Genomic DNA, 12,622 nt, shown 5'->3' on the forward strand with positions numbered 1-12,622 from the left:
CTGAAGTTGGTAAAGGAAGGCACCTCCGTCCCTGTGTTCCCCGCGCTCCACGGGATGGACCCCCCGTCCTTGCCCAGCGCCCCTGGGGACAGAGGCGCGACTCTGACACGTTCTGTTACCTGGAAAATGAGGTCGCCTCCAGAGCCGGGCGGCTGAGCGAGTGCACAGACACACGCTTGCTTTGTGTGAGTGGAAGCTGAGTGGGGACACTGGGGGGCCGACCGTCCAGCTCTGTGAATAGCCCATTTTCTGAAATACATAAGTGGTTGAAACGAGGCGCAGTCCAGACCCGTGTTTTATCGGGTTCCGTTCCTGACGTCGAGTAGCAAGTGTCCGCAGAACCGTGGAGGCCGTCCGTTGGCCTGAGCGCCACGAAATGTGACCCTGCCTCCACCTCTTCACCCCGAGCGGTGGGACCCCGGACAAGCCACCTGGCGTCTCCGGGTGTCTGGATCGGAGCAGAGGACAGGCAGGTGGGTCCGGCTCCGACGCTCAGTCGGGGTGGGGGCCTCTCCGTCACTCTCTCGGCTTCATCTGCAAAATGGGGGTTCTGAGGAGCGGATGAGCCCATGCCTGGCTCACAGTAAGTCTCGCTAGTGGTGGCCTACTGAGAAACAAAACAAACCGGAAAAGGACCACGGGATCCCCAAGCTGCCTTCTGGCTAACCACAGGTGCAGCTGGTTACAGCTTTGGGACCCAGGACAGCACCAGATTGACCCGTCACCCCTGTTTTCAGTTGCAGAGCCTGGGGCGCCTGGGTGACTCAGTCAGCTGACCGTCCAACTCTCGGTTTTGGTTCAGGTCATGCTCTCGCAGTCTGTGAGTTCGAGCCCCACGTCAGTGCGGAGCCTGATTATGATTCTCTCTCTCCCTCTCTCTCTGCCCCTCCAATGCTCACGTTCTCTCTCTCTCTCTCAAAATAAATAAATAAACTTTAAAAAAAAAAATGCAGAGCTTGACCTGCTGGGGCATCCAGCTAATGCATTCAGGAAATTGCCAAAAAAAAAGTCACTAATCGTCCGTACTGTTAAACTCCCAGACATCGAGATGAGGGTTCTCTGTCTCGATTAGCTGCGCCCTTTATTTTTTTGTTGTTTATTTTTAAAATTTTTTTAATGTTTACTTATTTTGGGGAGAGAGAGAGAGAGAGACGGAGTGTGAGCAGGGGAAGGGCAGAGGGAGAATGAGACACAGAATCCGAAGTAGGCTCCAGGCTCCGAGCCGTCCGCACAGAGCCCGACGCGGGGCTCGAACTCACCGGCCGCGAGATCATGACCTGAGCTGAAGTCAGACGCTCAACCGACTGAGCCGCCCAGGCGCCCCTAGCTGCGCCCTTTAAAGTTAGCGACCCAGCAGACCGTAGCCGCACTCATCCAGGGCCACCCGCCATCCTCACAAAATACGGACAGAGTTCTCGAACAAGCCACGTGTTCGGCTCAGTCGGGAAGGGGCTGCTTCCTTTGTTGTTCTTGACTTGCTCTTCGGAGTCTGGAAGTGTCCACAGCAGGTGCTCCATGGAGCGTGGAGGGACAGGACGGACACCAGGTGCCTTTCTGCCTCTAGCCTCCCCAACCCCATGCTCGCCTGAGGAACCATCTCCAGGGTGCTCCCACTTTTCCCACTGTCAGGGTGTAGTCCGAGAGGGTGCTGGGCGGCAGAGGCCGCGTGGATGGTGCCAGGCCCTTGTGCACCCGGCAGCCGTCACGAAACGTGGGTGGCAGGACCTCTGCATCTCCCCGTGTGCAGACGCGTGGGCCTGCTGGTTTGCGCCGGCTGATGTGACTTTCTTTAAGACCCCAGCCCGGGGTGGCACAGAACACACCGTGTTGGAAGCCGGCCTGATCCCGCCCCTTTTCTAGATGGGGAAGCAAGTCCCCGGTGGCCACCAGCTGGTCCAGGGCCCGCCTCTGTCGCATTGCCTCCTTCCCGCCCAGGGTGGCGGGCATTCCTTGCCCTCCTGAGTCCCTCCAGACCCCTGTCCTGAAAACACACTAGAAAGTTCCTGCAGCTTAGGCAAGGGAGCAGTCCTATCGGTTCCAGAAAGTATTCTGATGGTGCTTCCTTGGGTTCAGCCTCCGGCCTCCCCGTTCTCCTTTTCCTCCACACGAGGCCTTCGCTTTGCCCCCCAAACCCAAGAGCCCAGATGTCCGGGTGAGCTGCGGGCCCCAATCTGAGCCCTCTGCCTGCGGAGCTCTGCATCCGGCCGAGGCCCGCGGCACCTAACGTCGGCCCGGCTCTAGGTCCGGTCCCCTAAGCCCCGGGCGTGTGTTCTGTCTCCCCGAAGCATCGCCCTCTCCAGCCGTCCCGAGGGTGCAGAAACGGGGCCAGCTGCGCTCACCTGCCCTCCCACCAGGAGTCAGCATCCTGGGGCCTCTGAGACAAAGTACCGCAGACCGGGTGGCCCGGGACAACAAAAGCTTATTCTCTCCCAGCGCTGGAGGTGTTCGCGGGCCTGGGTCCTCCGGGAGCTGCGAGGGAGGGGCTGCCTCTGGTTGCTCTGACAGCAATCCTTGGCGCTCGCTGCCTGCGGCCGCCTCTCCCCCGTCTCTGCCTCTGTCCTTCCGACGTGGACGTGTCTCTCCTGATAGAGACAACCAGTCACTGGCTGAGGGGCGGCCCTCGTCTACCGTGACCTGGTTTTAACTAATTCACGTCTGCAAAGCCGCTGTTTCGAAACGCAGTCATTGTGAGGTTCCGGCTGCCCGTGAACTTGGTGGGAGAGCACAGTCAAGCCCCGGCCACCCCGCAAGCCATTGCTCTCGCTCCGTCCCGTGCCGCGGCCACGCTGGAGTTCGGGGGGCACTTACTAGGCTTAAAACTTTTCGGGGGAAAAGAGTGCACCGCCTCCGCGTGGAGCTCTGCCTGAGACCAGAGCCAGCCCTCTGACCTGCCCGGTGCTCTGCTCCTTTGTCCTCAGGCCTTACTGAAAATGGACTGCCAGGGCCTGGTGGTTAGACTCATCCAGGACTTTGTGCTCCTGACCACGGCGGTGGAGGTGGCCCAGCGCTGGAGGGAGCTGGCCGAGAAGCTCGCCAAGGTGTCCAAGCAACAGATGGACGCCTACGAGTCTCCCCACCGGGACAGGAACGGGGTCGTGGACAGCGAGGTGAGCGTGGGCTGTGACACACAGTCACGGCGACATCCACCCGACAGTGCGTTCGTGGGGAGAAGCGAGTTAATGCAGGAAAGCACGTGGCGGGCTCTCCCTGCGTGGGGCAGGCCCCACCCTCCCCCCCCCCAGGACAGTTGGTTCTGACCGTGGCAGGGCCGCTGTGCCCAGAGGAGGGAAGTCAGAGCGGCCTGAGCAGAAATGCCCGCCCCTGCAGATCCTGATCTTAAATTACCTTCCGTCGGACGGAGAAACTTGACCTCCCGTATGAACGGAGCCCTTTGTGGCCGCTTGTGGTCGGTCTCCGTCCGGGTCTGTGTTGGATGGGTACCAGGTATGTTGTGTACCTTCGGCCACAGCTGGTGGGGTTCCTGCTCGGAGGTCCTTTGTATCCTCCCTTGTTCGCTTTAAGCTTCCGGAAAGATGGCTCAGACCCGGGAGGCCCGGGAAGCAGGAAGTCTCCAAGAATAAGGGCGTCCTTTATTAACGCAGCGAGTTTCTAAAGAAATGGCCCACACGGAAAATGCCACAGGGGTTGTAAGGAGAGAAATCCTTCCTGTTGGCCCAGACACGATTTGCCACTTAACCGGCTCTCGCACGAAACCCGTTCCTCCCTCAGTGTGCTGGTCCCAGGCAGAGTCCGTCCCCCCTGCTTCGCTGGGCTTCTCACTCTCAAAAGAGAAGCATAAGTATTGAGCCCAGGAGCTGCAGGTAAGAGGATCGAATCAATAGGATCAAGTCTCTTTGCTGTCCCCTAACCTTTTCTTCCCCCTCCCTCCTTTTATGTTGGACTCCGCCACCCAGGCCATGTGGAAACCCGCCTATGACTTTTTACTGACGTGGAGCCACCAGATCGGGGACAGCTACCGGGACGTCATCCAGGAGCTGCACATAGGCCTGGACAAAATGAAAAACCCCATCACCAAGCGCTGGAAACACCTCACGGGGACTCTGATCCTGGTGAACTCTCTGGACATCCTGAGGGCAGCGGCCTTCAGTCCTGTGGACCATGACGACTTTGTCATTTGAGCGGGTTCCCTCCCGTCCGCTGCTGCTCTGGGGCATGCACCCCCCCCCCGCCCCCCCGTCTGTCCCAGATGCCCAGGCAGTCACCTGGAGCGGGGGAGGCAGGAGGGGCCGGCTGCTCGGACACATCCGGGGTCCCTCTCGGCTGGACCCGCCCCCGAGGACCAAGCACAGACGATGCTCCGTCGTCCTCCTCCGTTGAGGGGGGAGAGGGGGTGCTGAAGGGAATTTCTACCACAGGTCGTCGCCAACCAAAATAGCTTTCTATTTGTTAGGTATAAATTTAAATTTAAAATCATTTTTTTTTTTTTTTTTTTTTTTTTTTTAGGATGGGGGGAGGCCTATGAGACAGGTGGTATCTAATTTTTTTAATGGACCAGAAAAGTTAAAAAAAACAAAAACAAAACAAAACACCTTCATAGGGGCGGATGCTGTTGAGGTTTTTATGTTCTAGAGAGACCTTTTTAAATTATGTTACAGATGTATATATGTATTTAAAGGCGATTCCCAGCCTCACTTTGCATTTGAACACTTAGCACAGAGAGACGCTTGTTCAAGTGTTGGACCTCTTTTGCTCTGTCCTTGTGAAAAGGGTGAATCAAATAGGAAATGTGGTTTTTCGGTAGATGAGTCTAGCTCTTGCCCGTCCTTTCTGGGAATGTCCTGGGCCCTGCTGTCCCCTCTGAACTCCCGTTCTCTTCTGTACCTTTGCCCCGTGTTACAGTAAATGATCAGCGGCAGCACTTGTGACCCTTCCGTGAGCTTCAGTGGGCAAAGTAAAATCCTACACGAGCCAGCAGGTGCCCTTGAGATGACAGGCCGCTGGGAGCTGGCGTTCGCTGTGGCCCCCACCTGCGTGCGGTCGGTCACTCAAGAGAACGGTGCCACGTGCAGTGCGGTGGTCCCTGCAGCTCTCAGATGCCATTACCCTGGGGGCAGGGGAAGGCTTCCGGCAGGGCTCCAGGCCTCTCTGCTCCATGGGCGTGAAGGAGACTTCACCACGAGGGACCCCTGTGCTCGCGTGTGTGCAGACGTGCCTGCCGTCACTGGCCAAACTCCGCTCCGTTCCATGTGACGTGAACCCCGCTCCCTTCCTGGTGCACCCATGTCCCCCAGGAGAAAACCGCGTAAGGGACACCTTTTTTTTTTTTTTTTTTTTGTACAATTAGAGATTATCCGAGCAGGATGTATGTTTTCTACAAATGAAAACGTGCCCTACCTGGAAGCAGAGGCAGAATGCTGCCCGCCTTTACGGTTGTAGATCAGCATGGCCGTGTGCGGGCGAGCGGTGTCGGGCCCCTGGTCGCACCGTGGTTGCGCCCAGCTCAGAAGGGAGGAAGGGGCAGGACTGAAGAATTGGAATTATGTGGCACACGGAGAGAAACAATTCCTGGGAATGGGTCAGCACCCGCGCTGGGCAGTTTGGGATTCCTGGACCTCGTTCTCTGAATCTGCTGTTTTGAAACACATCATGTTGATCACTGGGTGTAATCAGCCTACGATCCCTATCGGGCTGAAACATTCTTATGTACCTATCGACTCAGATACTGAAGGCCAACTGGCTAGGAAAAAAAAAGAAAAACACCTAGAAAAACTACGTTTTTTATGCTGCAAGAAGCAGGACCCGCAGTTCCCCAATGATCACACGAAATAACCTTAAATTCTGCTTCCCCTGTCCGCCCTCATTCTTCCCAGAGATTGTCTCTCACCTTCTCCCCAAAGAAGAGACAAACCCAGTTGCACCTTAAACCGTGGATATTTTTCCTCAGGGGCTTGAAGTAGTTTCCTATGCAACATGTCTTGTAGCACAAATTGAATTCTACAAAAGTTGCAGTAAATTTTATTTGCATATTTTAACCTATTAGTGTGCGTGTGTTTTTCTGTACCCATCCAGACTTTAAATTTTGTTTAATGTTTATTCATTTTTGAGAGAGAGAGAGAGAGAGAGAAAGCAGGGGAGGGGCAGAGAGAGGGAGACACAGAATCCAAAGCGGGCTCCAGGCTCCGAGCTGTCAGCACAGCACAGAGCCCGACGCGGGGCTCGAACCCACGAACCGCAAGTTCTCGACCTGAGCCGAAGTCGGACGCTTAACCGACTGAGCCACCCAGGCACCCCTACCCCACCAAACTTTTGAAAATCAATAAAACCTAGTGTTTTATCTGTGCATAGAATAATGGCTCCCTCCTTAAAGAGCCACCCCTGGATGTCAGTGTGACAGTTGGTTTAGTACGTTACTTTTCTATTCTTACTGAATATTCTCTAAGCCGGTCCAAGAAGTTCAGTTAAAACCTCCATTTCTTTATTGATGTTAATGTCAACGCTTGCAATAATAGTAATTTGCAGGGGCACCTGGGTGGCGCAATCGGTTAAGCGTCCGACTTCAGCCAGGTCACGATCTCGCGGTCCGTGAGTTCGAGCCCCGCATCAGGCTCTGGGCTGATGGCTCAGAGCCTGGAGCCTGTTTCCGATTCTGTGTCTCCCTCTCTCTCTGCCCCTTCCCCGTTCATGCTCTGTCTCTCTCTGTCCCAAAAATAAATAAAAACGTTGAAAAAAAATTAAAAAAAAATAATAATAGTAATTTGCATATGAAGTGAGGGTATTTGCAGGTGTTTTTAAGGACCAAATATTCAGGAAAAGAATTTGGTTGAAAAACATTCCAATTTCCCAAGAAGAAGACCATTGCGTCCATGATAAATTCCCGCCTTGGTCCTCGCTTGACCGCCGCGCACTCATGTCACGTGGGGCCCATGTCAAATCGCTTGTGATCACCGAGCCCCCACCCCTGTGTCACCTGGTGCAGCAGCCAAGCCCAGGCTTGGTCCTGGGACCTTCCCCACCAGGGGTCACCAGATCCCAGCACCCTGCGATCTCCCAACCATTGCTACTGTCCTGACCGGACCACAACCTTTGCCTTCTCTCTTGCTTTCCTTACTACTTACTACTTAGCACCCTCCCATCTGGTCCACGGCCCGCCCTCCCCTCCTGCTTCCCGCCACACGGTCCACTCTGGGCTCACCCTCACCCTTGGCTGTGCCTCCCACGCGCTTGTCCCAGGCTGAGCTCCCTCGACCATCGCCTACACCCACAACTCCCTGCCTTTGAGCCGTTCCCCCAAGCTGGCACACCTCTCCTTTCTTCAAGGAGCCGCACTGAGCTCCTTAAGGGCATCCAGTGTCTAAACTCGTCGCTGAATCCCCAGAGCCTGGTGCCATAAACGTATCGCGGGAGGCAACTGACCATACCTCCGCAATAGAAACACATCCCGAACGAGGATCGCTTGGCTCTTGGAGGGCCTAGAACGGCCTTTGTACGGGGTTTACGACCCGTGTGAACGTATTCGGCCCAGCAATGGGGGCATCGGACTCAGCTTAGTTTTGGGTGTTCAAAGGGGGAAACGTGGCGGGGGTGGAACTCAAGTGTACCCCAAAAGCAATTAGTTTTCCTACTAGTTCATTTCTGGGCACGAGGGAAACACTGTCAGTTTGGCCCCACGATTTATGCTGTAATAAAATTCAGTATTGTCTAAAATAGGTTGAGATGGCTTCGTCTGAAACCGTCAAGTAACCTGAATTTAGGGGAAAAATTGTCCTGCCAGGTGTCCAGCCTTTGCTGCCCACCTGTGGTCTATGAAAGGTGTGCTGTTTCACCTTCGTGGTGACCTTGGTTTCAAAGATGAGGAGGTTGGCCGGGGGCGGGGAAGGGGCGGGCGGCGAACAGGATGAGCGGGGGCCAGCGAGAGCCCCGTCCACCCCAGCCGTGCCCTCCCGCCGCACCAGAAGCAGAGAGAACCCCGACAGTTCACGGCCACCGCCTGGGAAGCAGGTGCCCGGGAGCGAGGGGTTCCCGTTGACGGCTGCATTCTGGGAAGGGGGCTGGGGGTCCACCCCTCTCGGACCTCTGCCGGAGCGTGTGTGTGAAAACCTTCAGTATGTAACGTATTTGCACTTAGCCCAAATTTTTCTTTTTTGACAAATTTTGGCTTTATTGAGGTACACTTGACATATAAACAAAAGTCTTCTGGGGCACCTGGGTGGCTCAGTCGGTTAAGCATCCGACTCTCGATTTCAGCTCAGGTCATGATCTCCCAGTTCGGGGGATCAAGCCCTGCGTTGGGGTCTGCACTGGCAGTGTGGAGCCTTCTTGGGATTCTCTCTCTGTCCCTCCCCCCAGCCCCCAATATATTTATATAGATTTTAAGTCTTCCTTTTTTTCTAAGTTTATTTATTTTGAGAGAGAGAGGGAAAGAGAAAGAGTGAGTGCACATGAGCAGAGGAAGAGCAGAGAGAGGGAGAGAGAATCCCAAGCAGGCTTTCCGCTGACAGCACAGAGCCCGACGTGGGGCTCCATCCCACCAACCGTGAGATCATGACCTGAGCCAAAACCAAGAGTCAGACACGTGACCAGCTGAGCCACCCAAGCGCCCCGAGATGAGCCAGAATAGTATTTCTAAAGCTTTTGCTTCTCTGAGCCGATTCCACCGAACGGAGGAGAAGGGAATCTCGAAAAAATACACCGGTCGTGTCTGTGACTTTCTCAATATCCAAAGTCATGTTTCTTAATTTTCCATTTCAACTGGTGTGCTTTTCAGAAGAATGTCTATAAACTCATGTCCTGAGTATATAGCACAGCCTTCTTTATAATCTTCACCTCGGGGGTCAGCAGAAGACCCCGAAAACGGAGTGTGCGTGCGGCAGGGAGGGCCGACGGGCTTCTCGCCCTGCCGTGTGTCGCCCGGAAGCCAGTCTGGGGCACGCGGGGTGTCAAGGAAGAGGAGAGCCGGCTCCTGGCCCTCCAGGAGTCTGTATTCCAGGAAGGAAGATCCAGGCCTTTGAAACTGAAGGGAGATTGAAACGTTATCGTCCGAATGGACCGAGAAAGAATTTGAGAAACCATGGTGTTTTCTCCCCACGCACACCAGCTCCCAGCCTATTGATCATTAAGGCTTCTGATTCAACCCCTTCCATTTCTCTCAGGGGGCTCTGCCTCTAATCCTGACCACCAGCACGTCTCCCCCATACCTGCAACTCCGGGCTTGTCCCCTCGAATCATCCTGCACACGGCCACCAGAATGGTCTTCCTCAAGTGTAAACCCATGCCCCCATTTTCCCCAGCCCCCTGTGTTTAAAGCAGATGAACAGAAGCCTCTCAAGCACCCGCCCACGAGTCCTTGCTGACCCTGATGAAGCTTCCCCCGGCCCACACGAAACAGAAAAGTAAGGACAGCACGCTGAGCACCTCCGTTCGGCCAAACTTAGGTCCACCCGATAATCACTCCTGATTCTGAGATTAAGTCCTTCGTGCTTTTTTGGTGTTAAAATGTCCTTTATGTGGGTAACTGATAATAGTAAACTGTACATATTGCGGTTTTAATGCCTGTCTTGGCAAAGTAAAATGTTGGCCGAGGACAGACATCCACGCGTTTTTGTTTTTTTTTTTTAAGACTTGAATCTTTGGACAAATAAGGGAGAAACGACACGAAACCGTCTATTTCTGTGGCTCTTTGTGGCTGTTTCTACTCAGACCACCCTCTTCACCCGTGGTGATAGCGTGATCATGTTTTCTGGGTGCTCGGAGAACACGTTGGCTATGTTTGGAACCCAGAGCGTGCAAACTTGCGGGTTCTCTTGCAGCTAAATGCGGGCGTGTGGCTGACTTACACCACGCAGCTCCCTGATTCACAGACCAGCGACCTGCAGAGGGAGGAGGGGGTGTGATGGATCTTCCGGCGATCCGGGCAGCGGTGGTCACGGGGCACCCTCCTCGCCCCGTCATGGCATCGGTGCTAGCCAGCGTCCGTGGTTGGTGTGCAGGGGCACATCCCTCACCAGGCCGTTCTGGACACCGGCATGGAGCGTGGCTCCTCTCCCAGCCCTCTGGCGAATGACCCAGTTCCAATTTCTGTTGCCTGCAAATAAGCATGTGGGCTTCCGACCGGTTTTATTCCTTCAAGATTCCGCTCTGATAATCAGACTCCCCTGGGAAGTCCTCTGGGATGCACCAAGGAAAACCCTTCCCCTGTTTTCCCACAGCCCTGCGCCCTTACCCCAAGTATAATCTGAAGCTTCCTGTGTCCGAGCTGTGCCTTTGCTGGCTGGCCCCCCAGACCATAAACTGAGCAAGGGAGATGTCTAGCTCACGCTAAGTTCAGACGCCCGCTCACTAAATCCTCGGATGCGTGGCTGGGTGAGTGGACAACTCCAGGGACCTGCCAACCCATCCATCCAGGGACCGGAAGCTAAGCCCCGGCTCCTGAATAGCTTTGTGTATAATCGTAGGGGTTTCTTTTTATCAAACACATAGAAGTTTTTTTTTTTTTTAATGTTTATTTTTACTTTTGAGAGACAGAGCATGAGCAGGGGAGGGGCAGAGAGAGAGGGAGACACAGAATCCGAAGCAGGCTCCGAGCTCCGAGCTGTCAGCGCAGAGCCCGACGCGGGGCTCGAACTCACAAACCGTGAGATCATGACCTGAGCCGAAGTCGGACACTTCACTGGCTGAGCCACCCAGGCGCCCCTCAAGCACATAGAAGTTGTATGGGGAGACCATTCTGGATTTTTTCTAGAAATGTTTATATCTCTACTCAGTTCACCGGTCTTCCCGCTATAATATTACATGTCTTTTGCTCGGCTGGAGCTCACGCTCGGAAAAACAAGGGTTTGCTTTACTGTTCACACATCCACATCTTCTTCTCCATCCCAAATGCAAAGTCATCTCACACCCAAGGTGTGGATGATCACAGCTAGGTGAGAACAGCAGACGCAGAAGCATTTGGTGACCATCTATAGCCCCCCCCCCCGGGGAACGGTCTTGTCACAGGCCTACCTGGACACCTGAGCAAGCAGGACGCAGGACGGGCAGGCAGGACGCAGGACGGGTTGCCTGGCAACCCCAGCAATCCCAGGGCCCTCCTTCTCCCCCAGAAGGGAAGAGATCCGGAGAATTGCCTCCCTTTCATTTTCGACTCTGAGCCTGGTTAGAACCAACGTCCACAGAATGTAGACTATATGGTATTATCCAGGCCGACAGGTCAGCATCACGACTTGTCCCATCGCCCCGTACAAATAGAATCCTGTGTGTGGACAGAAGTAGGTGTATTCCCTGTGCACCTGGTGAATTCAGAAGGATACGTTTATGTGTTAAAAATCTCTTTGGAAAATCAGGGGGCGCCTGGGTAGCTCAGTCGGTTAAGCGTCCGACTTGGGCTCAGGTCATGATCTTGTAGTCCATGGGTTTGAACCCCGCATCGGGCTCTGTGCTGATGGCTCGGAGCCTGGAGCCTGCTTCGGATTCTGTGTCTCCCTCTCTCTCTGCCCCTCCCCTGCTCATGCTCTGTCTCTCTCTCCCAAAAATAAACAAATATTTTAAAAATTCTCTTTGGAAAATTAGATTCCAGTTCTCCAAGTATTTTTGCAAAACACCTTCACCGATACCTAATTATCACATTTTCCATGTGAGAGATGAGTTGAGAAAATTAAAGACACAGAAGGTAATGGATGTGAGTGAGGGATGCAGGCACTTGACCTAGTTAGAACTAATTTATACAGCCCTTGGAGATTTATGCATTGTTCCCAGGCCCCGGGAGTTAGCGATCATTTTTCAAATAATAGATTTGTGCAAAATACATAGAGAGGTACCTTGGTACCTGGTGATGGCCAGCGTCATGATGCCACGCACAGGGCAATCAGAGCTATCAACACAAAAATAAATTGGTTTTGCATTCATAAATCCATACCTAAGTGAAAGCAGCTCCCTTTTCTGTTTGTGGCATGTAATGTATCCCAAAATTGTGCTTAAAGTGTTATTGGATATCTTTGATGCACTCGGGCAGCATCTTCTTCCTAAATGACAAAAAAAAAAAAAAAAAGCTTTGCGCAATGCTCCTGCCTCCCTTCCGACAAGACAGGTTATTAGTGTCCTTATTTTCAAAATGTTTTCAAAACATAAAACTTCACTCTGTGTCATTCAGGTGTTTTTAATATTCGCTCCGACTAGGGTGTTTTGCAAGTCAATCAGATTACAACAGCAGTCCGGTTGAGACATTAGTATTTTGGATTCCTATACGTCTTCCACCCACAGCTCTGGGCGGAAGTGAAACGGGTCCCAGCCTAACAATCTTGAGAAAGAAAATTCAGCTACTTCAGATTATTTTTTAAAAACCGTAATTGCTGTGACCACTCGCCTGTTTTTGTTTCTTTATTTTTTTAATGTGTCATTTGTTTTTGAGAGAGAGACAGAGACAGAGACAGAGCACAAGCAGGGGAGGGGCAGAGAGAGAGAGGGAGACACGGAATCCGAAGCAGGCTCCGGGCTCCGAGCCGTCGGCACAGAGCCCGACGCGGGGCTCGAACCCACGAACTGCGAGATCACGACCTGAGCCGAAGTCGGACGCTCAACGCTGGTGCCTCTCACCTGATTTTTTTTTTTTAATTTTTTTTTTCAACGTTTATTTATTTTTGGGACAGAGAGAGACAGAGCATGAACGGGG

At 53.5% G+C, this 12,622-nt stretch overlaps 1 protein-coding gene across 4 annotated transcripts in view; it reads left to right on the forward strand.

Annotated features, from left to right (window-relative positions):
• The window catches only part of SH3BP4 (SH3 domain binding protein 4), an 85,858-nt gene extending 79,865 nt beyond the window's left edge, over positions 1 to 5,993 (forward strand). For all 4 annotated transcript variants that reach the window (XM_023259832.2, XM_023259833.2, XM_045034660.1 and 1 more), the window contains 2 exons: positions 2,919 to 3,107; positions 3,915 to 5,993. In XM_023259832.2, the coding sequence (XP_023115600.2) occupies positions 2,919 to 3,107; positions 3,915 to 4,139 (414 nt within the window). In that variant the 3' untranslated portion in view covers positions 4,140 to 5,993. The remainder of the gene's footprint in view (positions 1 to 2,918; positions 3,108 to 3,914) is intronic.
• The last annotated feature ends 6,629 nt before the right edge of the window (positions 5,994 to 12,622 follow it).

This window comes from Felis catus, chromosome C1 (genome assembly GCF_018350175.1).
Source record: "Felis catus isolate Fca126 chromosome C1, F.catus_Fca126_mat1.0, whole genome shotgun sequence".
Classification (NCBI taxonomy): Eukaryota; Metazoa; Chordata; class Mammalia; order Carnivora; family Felidae; genus Felis; species Felis catus.